The sequence below is a fragment of the Malaclemys terrapin genome, chromosome 2 (assembly GCF_027887155.1).
Source record: "Malaclemys terrapin pileata isolate rMalTer1 chromosome 2, rMalTer1.hap1, whole genome shotgun sequence".
Lineage (NCBI taxonomy): Eukaryota > Metazoa > Chordata > Testudines > Emydidae > Malaclemys > Malaclemys terrapin.
The window spans coordinates 127,152,791-127,168,741 of NC_071506.1; the positions used below are offsets into that span (position 1 = coordinate 127,152,791).

Sequence of the window (15,951 nt, forward strand, 5' to 3'; positions counted from 1 at the left end):
CTAAACTGCCATGCAATCTGACTGGCCCTCAGCACTAGCTGGTGCCCCACATGCCCAGATGTGTGAAACTGGTGACTGGAGGGATCACCACGTGGAAAGTAAAGGGAATGGCTTAATCTGGGAAGCTAGCCAATATATGTAAAGAAATGGAAAAGCTGGACATCACAATAATGGGACTAAGTGAGATGCTCTGGAGAGGTCAAGATGACTTTTTGTCATAAGCATTATGAGTGGCAAAGAATACAGAGTTATTAGTGCAGGTGGAATAAGTAGGAAAGGAATAGTAATTATAGTAGCTGGAAGGATCGAATAAGTGAATCTATCTGAACAGTAATGATAATTGTGATAAAAGCACGTCCAAAAGATATTATTGAACTGCAGATTCTGATGATGTCCAACAGTTCTGTGAAAACATTGAAGAAGCAATGGAAATGAGTGATGGGGAAAAAAAGACAGAGTGGTAATTCTTATGGGAGACTGGAACACAAAAGTAGAAAGGGGTAGGATATCTGTGACAGTTGGCACATTGGGCCTTAATGGAACAAATGCTAGAGGAGAAAGATTTATGGAATTTTGTGAGAAAGATGACCTCATTATCTGCAATACTCGTGTTGAAGAGAACCTATTGCAATCAACCATAGTTATAGAAATGGTGTTAGGAAGGTTAAGGTTATGCCAAGTGCAAATTGTGAATCAGATTATAGATTGGTATTGATGAGACTGAATATCAAACTGAAAAAATTTATGGAAAGCCAAACACTATCTAGGTTGGAACCTTGAAGCTCTGAGGAATCAGGAGATACAAAGTCATTACCAAGAAGAAGTGTTGCATATCATTCATGAAAACAAAGATCCAGTGACTTGAGAACATCTGAAAGATGCTATCAGAGAAGCTGCAGATAAATGTATGGGAAGAAGTTACTAGCTAAGAAAACCCCCTGGATACTAGATGAAATTATTGTTCTGATGGACAAAAGAAGGTAAGTAAAAGCACAAAGATCAATAACAGAAAGAGAGGAATACTGAAGACTAAATAGAATGATAAAGAATAAATGCAGATTAGCAAAGTCCGAATGGTTGAATGAGAAATGTCAAGACATTGGACAATTGGATAAAGAGAAGGAACAAGTGAGGTATCAAAAGGTAAGAAACTTTAATTACAGAAAAAAGGTGATCGATACGACACTTAAGGACAAAAATGGGCAATATTTGATGGATCCTAAAGACAAGAATGAGAGATAGGGAGAATATATCAAGGAACTATGTGGTGGTAGGCCTGAAAAATCTCAATTTAGAGATCAGTCAAGTAAACCTGCCAATAATGGATGAAGAAATCAAGGCAGCAGTGACTTCTGAATGGAAAAGTGCTAGATTGTGCTTGCATACTGGCTGAATTGTTAAGAAGTATAGAGGATGAAGGCTTGAAAGCCCTGTCAGAGGTAACTCTGACCCCACTCTATCCAAGTCCCCCCAAAAAGAACACTTCTGCAGTCTTTACAATTCATAATCAGCCTGGTATCACATGACTCTCCGATATTTTTGCAAGTTGTTCAAGACTGAATATCCGGAAAGATTGATAAGAAAATAAGCGAAAAACAATATAGCTTCAAACATAGAAAAGGCATACCATTATGAACTTGAAGCTCATATTAGAAAGATCAGTTGAAATGAGGAAAACAATATATTTGTGTTCATTGACTTCCAAAAAGCATTTGCCAGAATTCACAATTCCAAATTGCTTCATTTATTACGATCTGTAGGGATTGATGGATACAAACTCCAAGTAATAAAACAATTATTCTGGAATCAGAAGGTGATTATAATGGGAGATGAAAATGAAAATCTAATAGAAATCAAGAGAGGAGTGAGATAAGGTTGTATAATGTCACTAATTCAACATTTATAGTGAGTGATTAATCGAAAAAACAGAAGACTGTATTAAGATGAATGGAAAATGGGTGAATAACATTCACTATGCAGATGACACTGTTGTCGTCTGATTCAGAAGATGGTCTGATGAAGTTAGTGGAGATTATATATCCGCTAGTGTTGAATATGGACAAGACAAAATTATGGTGGTATGCAAGGATCTTGGGAAAACATGCAAGATTCCAATGAACAACATAGCTGTACAGCAAGTGAGAAATTATTGCTACTTAAGAAGCATCATTACAGAAGATGGAAGATTGGGTGCTGAAATCAGAACCAGAACAGGGAGAGTGAAAGAGACATTTTGGAAGTATAAATATTTGATTAGAAGTGACACAAAACTGAAGACTAAATTCTGACTCGTAAATTTACATTTGATCTATGTTAAATTATGGCTGTGAAACATGGACATTCAAACAAAGAAACTACAATCCTTCAAAGTACAGTGTTATAGAAGAATTCTGAAAGTATCACGGAGAGACCATGTAATCAGCACAAAAGTATTGGAGATGACTGGAACTCAGCAAACACTCAGCAAAAAAATCAGCCCTCGAGGAGCAAGCCTCTCTGTTACACTGCCCCTACCAAAAAAATCCTTAGTCACCCCAGGGCAAGATCTAGCTGAGGGAGTACTATTTTTTCTCCCCTTCCCCAGAGCTGGCCATCTCCATATACCTTGAGAAGGAGATGGAGCTACGCACGCTGTCCTTGTTTGCCCAATGCTCATCGTCTGGGTGCCCACCTCCCGGCAGGCATCATCTGGGTTCCCACTTCATGTCCCTTTAGAACCTTTATTTCTTCCATCGCCCCTTTCCAGTCTGCTTTTCTGATGGCCTCTCTGGCTCTCCATTCCTCAGGCTTCTGTCCAAGAGAAACTGTTCTCTCTTTCTCTCCCGAGCTCCCTTCCTCTCTGTCACCCGGAACTGAAGGCTGTCCCTCTCATCCACCAGCATATCAGTTTGCCACTCCAAGCCCTGCTTCCCATGGCTGGCTCATCCCTCTCTTGTAGGGCCGGCTGCTTGCTGTCCTTCAGAGAAGCCGTTTGCCTCTGGTACTTTTTCTCTCTAATCAGCTTTGTGTTCATTGACTTGTCAGATGTAGGAGGTGCTGCTGTAATGGCGGCATCAATGTTTGTGCTCCTCCCTTCATGCAGGGTTTCCCAACTTCTGGTCACCTATTTCCTTTCCAGCACAGTGTCTTTTTTTGACATCCCTAGCTTGGTCTGCTCCCCAGCCCTAAGAGTGACTCTGTGCATCACCACACTGCTTATTCCTCTCACCTCAGGCACTCGGGAATGAGAAACCTCGGAGAGGGTAAAAGGAGCAATCCCCACCACCCACAACAGGAACGAAAGCAATTTTTTTCAATGTTTGCTTTGGACCTGGCGTAGTCCCCCATTAGGCTATTATGCTGTAGTGATGCTTCCATAATCAAGGCAAGGGGAACTGGCTGCAGCAGTAATGGGCAGATTGCTGGGGCGGGGGAAACGCTTGGGGGATGAGGGATATAAGGAAAGAGGAGCGCTGAATGCAGCGAATGGACGGCGATCTCCACAAGGTTAGATTGTCTCTCGGTCCTGCAGGAATTTCAGCAGTTTGTATTTACAATGTGTTTTTATAATCTCACAAATCTTCTTGATGTGGCTTCCTAATTATTCATTAGGTCTTCTGGATGCACTTGTCCTACAGAACTTTACCGGCTCAGAGCAATAGGGGCCCAGCACATGTGTGCATTTCACTGTGATGTGTGTGTGTGTGGGGGGGGGGGGGGTATTTATTTATTTTAAAGAGCACACTGAAAAAAAATCACATTACTGGGAGAAATTATCACTTATATTCTAAAAGGTGGCCAGAAGCACATTTTTGTTAAATGGGTTCAATTCAGCAAAAATTAAATTTGCATGGCTGCTGGCCATGGAAACACAGCTTGCATCTGTAGGTTGAGAGACACAGGGTGAGCTGAATCAGAACTGATTATAGATCATTAGCAGTAACTTATGGAGCATTCACCCTTGTGGAGCAGTATTGGAGCTCATATTGTTTGTAGGTGAGCCCATTGGAGGGAGATGCAGTTATACACATTTTTTCCAGCTGTGGTATTCTATCCAATAGGCAGCATGGCTTCTGTACATTGTGTGACACTGCCCAGTTACACCACTATAGAGTATTACTTCAGAGATGATCTCTACGCCAGATAATCAGCAGCCAGGATCCACCACACTTCCAACATGCTCATATTTCACGCAGCCCGGGGTCCAGTACAGCTCTTAGGACCTGAGGGCTGCAGTAGTCCTCTGGATGCGTAGCAGAATAACTCTCTGTCCATTAGAAAATATATCACTCAACATGATGGAGTCTTCTGCTTGTCTGAAACACCCATTTTCCTGAAATGTTATGGTGTACCCCAGAATCTGTTTTTCCTCAATTTTCGGAGACACCCAAGTTCATGAAAATACAGAGGTTACCAACTCTGGAAAAAATAATGGAAATGCTATGCATGCATGGGGATCTCCTATGCAAGAGCAAGTGACTTGTAGTCTGGGTGTCAGAATCACATGGTGGTTGCCACAGCACTCACAAGGCATCATCCTTGCATCAATATGTTTCATTCCATAGACACCCCACCCCTAACCCCTCTGGGCAGAGCAGCTGATCGCAGTGTGAGAACCCACTGTATTAGAAGAAGAGTTTCTGGCAGCATCAGTTTCCTAGGCATGTTTTTCACTACCACATGCAAAAAGCCCATCTCTTTGTGGGTATCTTTTTTCATATCCGAGTAAAAAGAAGAACAGGAGTACTTGTGGCACCTTAGAGACTAACAAATTTATTAGAGCATAAGCTTTCGTGGACTACAGCCCACTTCTTCGGATGCATATAGAATGGAACATATATTGAGGAGATATATATACATACATACAGAGAGCATAAACAGGTGGGAGTTGTCTTACCAACTCTGAGAGGCCAATTAATTAAGAGAAAAAAAACTTTTGAAGTGATAATCAAGCTAGCCCAGTACAGACAGTTTGATAATAAGTGTGAGCATACTTACAAGGGGAGATAGAGTCAATGTTTGTAATGGCTCAGCCATTCCCAGTCCTTATTCAAACCGGAGTTGATTGTGTCTAGTTTGCATATCAATTCTAGCTCAGCAGTCTCTCTTTGGAGTCTGTTTTTGAAGTTTTTCTGTTGTAATATAGCCACCCGCAGGTCTGTCACTGAATGACCAGACAGGTTAAAGTGTTCTCCCACTGGTTTTTGAGTATTTTGATTCCTGATGTCAGATTTGTGTCCATTAATTCTTTTGCGGAGAGACTGTCCGGTTTGGCCAATGTACATGGCAGAGGGGCATTGCTGGCACATGATGGCATATATCACATTGGTAGATGTGCAGGTGAACGAGCCCCTGATGGTATGGCTGATATCCGAGTAGTCACCAGGCAGAGTTCAAAAGTTCATCTTCCACAAGGGAAGAAGCAGAAAGTAGCAGATTTTTCCTGGCTGGTGGTTCGGTCTGCTGGGCAAGTTTTGTTGCAGTTATTCCAGTCTTTAGTAGGTGCCATTAGGCTGCTTTTGCCTTCAGGTTTATCTCGTTAGCAGCTGGTAGTAGATAATTGCTGCAAGATAGGAGTCTTGTTCTACAGTATCTGTCAACAGATGAAATGCTGGGGATGGTCCGACACTCTTTGCAGGAATTCTCTCTGCAAATGCCAACCAGAATGGGAGCTCAAAATTCCCAGACATGATTAATAGTGGACTATAAATGTTTGTTTATCATGCCACATTATTATTTAATATTTTTCAAGCACACCACAAGCCAGGAGAATCACTGTCCCTCATAATAGGATCCTTCCTCTCCAATCTTAGACTTTTGAGCAGTAAAATACTTATCAATGTTGGCATTTAAAGTATCATCATTGAGCATCTGAGTTAGCCCCCATTTAGATGAATGGGGCAGTTTATGACTCAGAGCTGTTTTTTCTGGCTCTCTGCAAACTTGAGCAGGCATCACTCCATTGGTCCCACTCTGATCACATTAGTGTGGGTTTCTTTGCAGCCACAAGACTAGAGAGTTCTTAAAAAAGAAAAAAACAAACAAACGCTGAGATGCTGTAGGACAAATGAGAGGCCTGTCTGTGAACCCCTGACTAGGCCCTGGCACCTCCCTAAAGCACCTTTTAGAATATAAGTGCTGTATAGGCCTGCTGGGCTTGTTACCCATGGCCCATGCACTGAATAAAGCTCTCCGGGAAGAGTCAGGGGAGTTAGTGATGTGTTGTGCTGGCCAATGGTGCAGTCAGTTAGATTCAGTCAGGATCTAAAGAGGGTGGGAATGATTCTTTGCACTAGGGTGCACTGGGGTTTTTGGAAGGGAAATGGCCAAGGAGGTGTTGTGTTGTTGTTTCTGAATGACCAATAAGCCAAACCCCAGGAAAGGAATGTATTTGGCCACTAACTCAGGCTCTTCATGGTCTGTTGAGAATGGGGGTGGGAAGACTCACATTGCGAGATCCTAGTTCCTGAATTTCCCCGTCTGTTTAATAACTAAGAGTTTGCCTTTAGTGCACCTGGCAAGAGCAGAGAAATTGTTCTGGTGCATCTCAGATATTATTCCCATTATCGGGTTAGTTAAGGAAACTGGCCTAGGTCTAGCCTGTCCAGTAGGGGGCCCTACAGAAGGCAGGCTTCACTTTTAGTCCAGCCTGAATTATCAATTTACTAATCTCTGATTGATAATTGAGACCCTGTCTGATCTCTGGTACTGTACAGACTGTAATGAGAGTAATCAGGGGTTGCTTTGCTGGCAGTGCCAGACCCACTGCTGCAGAAGTGGCTGGCCATCCATCTGATTGTTCAGTACTCATTTTATTTTTAAAGCCATCATTTCCCCATCCCCTCTCTGGCTTGTGCCTGAAATGCCTGGCACCCTGCGCCGCAGCATTAAAACAGAGGAGATTTAAAATTACAATGAACCTTCCAATGATTTTCAAACAGATGATCTGAGGGGCTTTGTGCATTGCTCGGGAGGCTGGGCAGAAACCAAGCCTAGCTACTGGCAGGAGAGAGTCCTCATAAACACAGACCAAACAAGGAACCATCAGCAAAAGGAGCCTGGGGAGATAGCACTCAGCCTTCCTGCAGGTGTTCTTCTCCTGTCTGCAGTAGGCCTCCCCTTGGACACCCATGCAAAGAGAAAGGCAAGGGGAACTAAATGTAACCCTTTTAGTTCCCCTGCACCCAGCCACAAGCTCTAGCACACCAAAGAAAGGGGGGCAATAATCTAAACATTTAGGCTGTGATTTCCAGAGATGCCTGTGAGAGTGAAGTGTCCATATCCCATTGGAATGTGGTGGCATGGCTCTGATGAAGCCCCCCAACCTGGTTGGTTTTTGGGCCCCCATCCTCTAAAGAGGGGCCTGTCCTATTCTAGCTGCTCCTTGGCACATTTTAAAAATTGTTATAAAAGAGACTATCCTTTTGACCAATAAGCAACATCTGTTATAACAACCCAGGTGTCTGATTTCCCAATCCCCTATAGCCAGTGAAAGCAAATATGGGGCGAGCAACGAAGGGAACCTCTTGAGGGGTCATATGAAAGTATGCGGGGGAATGAGCCCTGATAACTGGCAGGGAGCGAGTTACACCCCATGAGGCTTACCACAGCAAAGGAGCAACAGGGAGAGCCCCAAAGCAACTGGCATCAGAGCACATACCTGTTCATAATCATCAGCGTCTCCTTTCTTTGAGGCCACAGTTGGATAGGGCTGAGGTGATGAACAGATTCCATCCATGTCCTTTCTGAGCCACCATTTGAGCCTGCTAAGGGGTTGCCTGAATGGTTTTATATACCATGTAATACCACTGTCTCCTTAGACATCCAAGGCCTCATGCCTACTGGGACTCCGATTAAAGCAGGCTATGTGCTGTCATCCATTCCAGGAACACTCGAGGGCAGGGAGCATCAGCAGTGGAGAGTAATTCATTAAGCAGAATTAATGCTTGGGCCGCAAACAGGGGGCGCATTTCAGATAGCGAAGGGAGGGAAAAGCCCCTTTGGATTTCTGGGGTGGTTGTGGCTTTGCAGTGACATCACAGAACTGGATTTCACTCTTCCCTTTCTCTGCGAAGGTCTGTCCAGTTTTACTTGACATCTCTTTCTCTTTTGTCTCCATCCAGGGCAGTGATGCCGACGCAGTGGACAAGAACAAATGCTGCACGCTATGTAACATGTCCTTCACCTCGGCAGTGGTGGCCGAATCACATTACCAAGGCAAAATCCATGCCAAACGGTTAAAACTGTTGCTAGGTGAACAGCCAGCACTAAAGGCCACAGGTAGGTCCAAAGACAATGAATATGAGGAGACATTAAAAAGCAGAATCTTCTGTCCATTCAGATTTATGATTATTCACTGCACCAAAGCAGCATTGGGGGGCATTGCAGCTCTAATGACACTGCCGATTCAGAAAGTAAAGGGATAGCTAACTAATAAAGATCAGCAGAAACAGCTATTCATTTTTCTTGCTGTCATAATAACCTTTACAAAAAAACCTGCTGATGCCATTATTGCCTGTGTGGTTCACACAGATTAGTAGTTTATCAGGCAGCATTGGCTGTTATCTCTGCTTCCATGTTTCTGAAAATCATCTGTACATTGGAAGACAATGTCTCCTCCAGGCATGTATAACCAATGTCAAGACTCACTTTCATTATCAGAAATTACTTGACAACTCAGCTAATATGTTTAATAACCCCTTATAGTTACTGCACAGGGCAGAATATAATCTGCTCTCACTGTAGAGGAAAATCTAGACATTAAAACATTTTGGATCATTGACCTCTTGATTTTTGCCTACATGGCATTCATACCATTCTCTGCAGTAATTCCACTAATGCAGGCCCATTAACTTTTACATTTAAAAAAGACAAATGTTGGAATCAGATAATTTAGCCATCTTGTTCTTTGCCTATCCATAAAATCCTTTCAACTTCTAACATTCTGTGAACCTGAACTTCCACTGCAGTTCAATCTGGACAGAGGATACTTGATACTAAACGGACATTAAAATTGGGCTGTAATCCTACAGATAGGTGCAATGTATTTCACTGTTACTACCAGTAACTACTACTTCCTTTAGAAAGGAATTTAAATTTAGCTGTGCATTTTATATCCCCCGTCTAATGAGTCGAGTGTAAATCGTAGGTATAATTAAATAAGGTTTTTCTTGCTTTACAGACTGTAGATGGTGAAGTATAAACTAGCATTTGTCTTTTATCCTCTTCCTTGTTGTGCTTAAGAATTGTCACTCCCTTTACTTGGGGGAATAGCAGGGAATCACTTTAAACCATGGCTTACTCATTGTTTTAATTAAAGAATATTTTCCTGAAGGGAATCATTACAGGTCATCATCAATTAAATTACAGAAATATAATAGAAACAGTGGGCATTTGGTGACCAACTGGTGCAGCTTTGTCAGAAGACGCTATGGGTAAAAATTTCAAAAGCACCTAAGTGGCTCCAGAAACTAAGTCCAATTCATTTTCAATAGGACTTAGGCTCCTAAGTAATTTAAGTGCTTTTGAAAATTTTGCCCTAAGTGGTTTGGGACCTGTAGTGGGGTGGTTGTCCCACTCCTGAAGAACAGGGATTAAAAACAGCCAAGCTAGGCTGATTGGGGAAACAGCCACAGGTGTGGCTGTCTTAATCAGGCCACAGCTGACCTGGATAAAAGGGCTGTGGAGCCAGGAGACAAGGGAGTCTCACTCTAGCCCTGGAGTGGGAAGAGCTAGCTGCCTGGGAGCAAAGTACCTGAGGCAGAGCAGTGCTGGGGAAGGGCAAAGGCCTTGTTGAAGGCCTATGAAGATACTGGGGCTGCAGAGGGGCAGCCTGGTGATAGGCAAAGGCAGCAGGTCCTACCCCCTTGCCGATGATGAGTGGCCATTACAAACTGCAATCTGCCCCAGGGAAAGAGGGCTGGATGACAACTGTCAGTAGCCACTGAGGCAAGGTGGGTTTAGAAGGTTGGGGGTTCCCCTGGGAGGGGAGACCCAGAGCGGGGGTTCTGCGGAGGCACATGGGGCCCTGAGGCAAGCGAGACATCGGCCAGCAGAGGGTGTTCCGAGTGCTGGACAAGCTAATTTCCAAGAAGACCAGCAGGAGGTGCTGCACCGGTGAGTCGTCGCTTCACTAGAGGACCCAAATATGGGACCTCAGACTGGGCATGGAAGTTATTTGCAACCTTGTTATGTTTCTGCCCAACCTTTGGGTGCTGCGGTGCCCACGGCTTCTAACCCCTTACCAATGCTAAGAGAACCAATATGAGATGGCATCATGACTCAATTTAAAGTTGCTTTCTTGCACGGAAGGCCAGTATCATGCCTTTGTCCTCAGGACATGCATCGCAGGTGGACTCAGATTATGGGAAACATTAAGAAAGGCCCCCGTGGAAAGAATACCTTTGTTTATATATTTTAGACTGCAAGAATTTCTTTTTAAAGACCAAACTCCTTCGTAAGGAAAATGTTTGAACTTTCCAAACTTCCCCAAGTTTGTTCTCCAGGATGTAGGCCTGAAGGGCTTGATCCAAAGCCCGTTGAGTTCAATGAGTTTTGGATCAAGCCTCAAATGCTTGTGTGAATATCTGTTCTTTGAGCCATGTGGAGTGCTTCACATGTAGGTCAACTTTTCAAATCCATAAGCTGTTTTCTGGCCAATGTGAAATTAGTTATTTATTATTTGTATTCCAGTAGCACCCAGGAGTCCTTGTCATGGACCAGGTCCCCGTTGTGCTAGGTGCTGTACAAACACAGAACAAAAAGACATCCCTTGCTCCAAAGAACGTCCAACTTATGTACAAGACAAGAAACAACAGCTGGAGACAGATGAGCAGAACAAGGAAACAATGTGACAATATTGGTCAGCATGATAGGCTATGGTCTCAGCTCACCAACTGCCTAATCATGATGTCTCTTCCATTCCTAATGAACCATATGTTCGTATAAAAACCTGAAACCCCCACACCCATAAATTAATTGGCCCTAACTAGTCAAGGACTGAATGGACATGGAGACTGACGTTACCTCTCCAGGCTGACGTTGCCTTACCAGAATGGGGTAAGAGGTTGTGTCATGGAAACTTGCAGTGGTATTGTCCATGCTGCATCTCTCCTACGTAAAGAGAAAATATTACCCACAGCACTGTCTCAAGCAATACTGTAAAGAGCCCTGATTTCACGTTGTGTTTTCATTTAATTTTGTTAATCTGAATCAAGTGAGCTGAGACTATACTACATCTGCACCCCTTGCTGCATATCTCTATGTGTAATGAGCTCTTCAGTTGTAGCAATCACTTGGAAAGAATAATTCAAGTATTCATTGAGTCTTCTAGATACTTGATCTGATGAATCTAAGCAATAGGAATATATTAATCAGCAGTGGCCATCCTTCTCCAGGAGTTCTCAAGCACTCCCCTTTAAATACAGCTTTTATGTGGGCTCCCTGCAGAACCAGCTCCACGTAACAGAGGATCTCTCTTATACTCCAGACTGCTGCTTCAAAGATTCTGCTTTCGAGAGTCCTAGGAGTCATGAATAGACAGCTGTGAGTGTGGCAGTTGCTGTGTGTGAAGTAACATCTCAAGGCCTATTTGCCGAAGATTACTCACATTGCATTAACAAATGTGATTTCAGTGCAGGCTTATACAAAAATCTGCTGGTAACTGTGTGCTCTGTGGGGTGGATGGCCCCAAGTTCTAGGGCACAAATACATAACTGAGATTTGTCCCTGGAGTTTTCCTAGAACATCTCCAGGAAGAGCCCCCCAGAGACTTTTTTTCTCTATTTTTATGGAAGACTTAAATGGTTGCAGGAAGACTTAACCTATGTGCATCTCAACCTTCCTATTGAAACTGCTACCTCTGACTCTGGTGGTGGAACTACTGGCTCCAGAAACCTGTATTCTGCTCCTTTCTCTAGACAGTAGGTCCCTTTTATTCAATGGTACTTTGGAGTGTCCTCCAAGGCTGAGAGACTACTCCAGGCTCCAGTGGCTTTTTCCATATATTCTGTCTCAGGATGAATCTTAGTTGAAGTGTTTTGTGAGAGAAAAGAATAAAGCGCAAAATAACATTTAATATTAGGATTATTTTAATCCACTCAGAAGTAAATCATTGGCTGTAACAATTCAAGCAACGATCATTCGTTAAACAAAAGAGCTCAGGCTGCAGATTGAATCAGAGCATATGCCTATTAGACCAGTGGTTTTCAGCCAGGGGTCTACGCAGGGGGTATGCAGAGGCCTTCCAGAGGTACTCAACTCATCTAGATGAGTGTTCCTCAGCTTGTGTGTTGCAGCCCCCAGGTGGGTCATGGGCCAGGTTTAGGGGAAATTGCAAGTGCAGGGCTGTCATTGGGGATGGCAAGCAGGGCAATCGCCTGGGGCCCCATACTACAGGAGGCCCGCAAAGCTAAGTTACATGCTTCAACCCTGCTGCCTGTGGCTTGGGCTTCAGACAAGGCTCACAAGTGAAAAACAAGCCGAGGTATCACACTGAAATGTAAGTACGATATTTATATTCAAATCAATATATTTGATAATTATTTGGTAAAAGTGAGTAAGAAAGAAAGGTTTCAGTAATCGCGTGCTCTGACACTTTTGTATTTTTATGTCTGAATTGAAAGCAAGTAGTTTTTAAGTGAGATGAAACTTGAAATCAGACTCCTGAAAGGGGTACAGTAGCCTGGAAAGGTTGAGAGCCACTGCTTTAGACTCTCCACCAAAGAGAGAAGATGAGAATGAATGAATGAAACCCACCCCCACCCCCACCCCCACAACTGCACATATCTGCACAGCCCAGTCATTGATTCATGGGGGAAACATCAAATAGAAACCCTTTCAAAGTATAATGTTGTTAAGCAGAGATATAAAAGGTACAATTTTAGAGGTGTTGAGAACCTGCAGGCCCCATTGACTTCAGCTGGCCTTGTAGGGGCCCAGCCTTCACGATGTCAGATTGGCGAGCAGAGCCAGTGCTCTTGCAAGTCTAAAACACCAAGTATTCTCCTTTGGTCACCCGTCTAACTATTATTCAGGCCCAAATCTGCTTAGCCTTAAAAATTCATCAACATTAGCACTCTTCAGACCAGTAAGAGTACTTTTTTATATGCGTCAGTTGCTTCTCCTTCACTTTCATCCTACTGTGACTCAGACTTTCATCCCGGGATGAATATAAACATGGAAAATCAAAAAACTGTGCTGAACAGAACTCTCTCAAGTTTAAAAATGGCAAGTTCTTTAAAGGGCATATAAACGGAGGGGTTAAAAGAGACTGCCACGTTAAACTTCACCCATGAGATTGATGAAATCTTTTTGTCTGCAAAGTTAGGAACTAAGGGGATGGCAATGCACAGTGCAGGATGTACACATGAAAACACTTGCAGTCACCTGGAGCACACCATAATATCTGCTGCTATAGGGACTGTCTCTTCTAAAAGCAGTACATTCAAATGTACTATAGGAACAAAATACCAAGGGAGGTGGTGGAGTCTCCAACTCTGGATGTCTTCAAATCACGACTGGATGCCTGTCTGGTAGATATGCTGTAGTCAAACAAAGGTTAATGGGTTTGGTACTGGAGTACCTGCATACAATTCTTTGTCTGTGTTATACAGGAGGTCAGATTGGATGATCACAATGCCTTAACATTTATGAATCTATTCATAATGTTCTAATGCTTTGTTTTAACATGCAGATGTATTGTGTGCACTTGTTCATGCTGGAGTCAGGCGTACTGCGAGACTGAACTTTTAGCATGAAAGTCATTTTTAATTTATAGGACAAAAAAAATTAGAATTCAAAATCGCCACAAACAGGTAAACTGTTCATAGGCCCCTCATTAAGAAATGCTCCAAAAATTATGAAACTTCCCAAAAAATTTTCATTTGAGCTGAAATTAAGCAATCTTACTTTTTGTTCTACTGATAGGGGCATTGTATGTAAATATCTATAATGATAATTTAATTAGCACTGTTGATATGCTTGAGAGACAAAAGAATTTCTAAACTATATCTGGCTATTCATAAGTCACTTCAGACATAGAGCCACCTCTGGATTGAAGGTAGCAGCTGTTTAAATCATTTAGTAACAACAACAAAGTTTAGAGGCAAAAATTAAGAATAATGTGTGCAACTGAAACGTCAGGGAAATTTACAGAGATATAATTCTAGAGCTGGTTGAAAACAGCAGAAATTCATCAGTAAAAATAGAATTGAAAAAGTGTGTACTGTTTTACCAAAATCTGAATTTTTTCTACCAGCTCTGCTACCAAAGTCCTGTTCCGCATCGCTCAATGTGAACATGGGCTGGAACACCAAAGGTAATACCCCTGCTCTTGCAAAAATTATTGTGGGAGCTTTAATGATCAGAAGGTCTGTTTGACTTCTTTTCTGAAAGAGAGCTCCCCCAGAAGCATATCTGACCTTTTGGGTCTGTACTGACTCAGAGGGAAAAGTGCCATCTACTATATTCTAACACCCACTTCTAGTCTTTGTTTTTGTCCCCTTCCCACCTCCCATGGACTTCTCCCATCCAAGTACTTGCCCATCTTGATTCTGTGAATCTGACATACCTGAGTCTGAGTACTTTTCCCTGTAAACGAGGTACTGTTAGCACCCAGCTTGTTTTCTTCACTGCTGGGTAACACAGCTGAGAGGGGTTTAGTCCTTTTGCATGGATTTTCATGCTAGATCCAGACTTGTTGTTTGAGCTCTTTATTGAATTAGTAAAGATCTTCTGAATCAGTGTGAAGTTACATAAACCCTCAACTTTGACTAATGTATGTCCTATATAGGTCAAGCACACTTACATGTATAATATTCTCTGCCATAGCAGCTTTATCAGCAAAGGAGGATTATCCTATCCTAGAGGTACTCCTATCTGGTAATCTAGATGCTTTTCTTGATAGCTTTAAATAACGATTACTCATTACACAGCAGTCTTCCTCTCTGACCAGGAGAATAATGCAGATACATTTCAATGTATTCTGCATCTCTGCACAAACTCATATTGTATCCTGGATTTGAGAGCTAACTGCTACTTGATATTCTGGTTTTCCTGTGTACTCAGTATCACAGAAAATTTGGGTTGGTTTTCAATTTCTTTCAGAAATATTATACTTCTGAATTTTATCATCTCAGAGTTAACAAAATGCTGATCTTTTATCCTTTCCCAGTTGGAGCAGTTAGAAGGTTGAGGAGTGATTTGACAATAAGCTTTTTCATTACTGGAAAAAGTGATGTCTCATCACTGTGGTGAAATATTTCTGATCCTTTCCCATTCCTTTTGCTGTGTGATGCTGGCGCCCTCAGAGGCTTCATGTCACCAACACTACTGATGAATTTCTCTAGTCATCTCTAGCATCTTCTGTCAACTTGCATTCAGTCATCAGTGCAAATTATAAAACAGAGAATTGTGGGTAAAATAATAGCTGCTACCCACATTTATCTAAGTGCTGGGACCTGCCATTTCAGGAAGGTGGAAAATGGTACATCAGCACCAGGAGAGTAGGACAGTTGATGATGAATCATCATTTGAGGAAGTGCCATGTCTCCGGAGCAGTGGTTCCACAGCTGTTAGTTAATGTGCAGTATAAGACCTAGCATTGCCATTCTGGGTAAGAAATGATACTACGCAGCAAAATGTCAAAGGTACGCATATTTTTAGAGATGCAATAATCTACACACCGCTCCCATCAGGAAACACCATGAACAGCATTTCTTTGGCATTTCACTCCATTGGTGCCTGATTCAGGTTTTCAGTCTCAGATCTGTTGAAAGTGACCGAATAAAATAACTCTCAGAATTTGGTTGTGACTATAAATCCACTATACAGTCAGGTCAGGGATGTGAAAAATCCACAACCCTGGGCGACGTAGTTATAACTGACCTAATCCCGCGCTCAGACAGCGCGATATTGGTGGGAGAGCTTCTCCCGTTGACATAGCTACTGCTTCTTGGGGAGGTGGATTGACTA

The 15,951-nt window shown here is 42.6% G+C and overlaps 1 protein-coding gene across 3 annotated transcripts in view; it reads left to right on the forward strand.

The window, feature by feature from the left end:
* The window catches only part of ZMAT4 (zinc finger matrin-type 4), a 166,877-nt gene that overhangs the window by 85,802 nt on the left and 65,124 nt on the right, over nucleotides 1–15,951 (forward strand). For all 3 annotated transcript variants that reach the window (XR_008443946.1, XM_054019508.1, XM_054019507.1), the window contains exon 4: nucleotides 8,103–8,259. Coding sequence is in view for 2 of the 3 variants with exons in the window: in XM_054019508.1 (XP_053875483.1) it covers nucleotides 8,103–8,259 (157 nt within the window). In the remaining variant the exon portion in view is untranslated. The remainder of the gene's footprint in view (nucleotides 1–8,102; nucleotides 8,260–15,951) is intronic.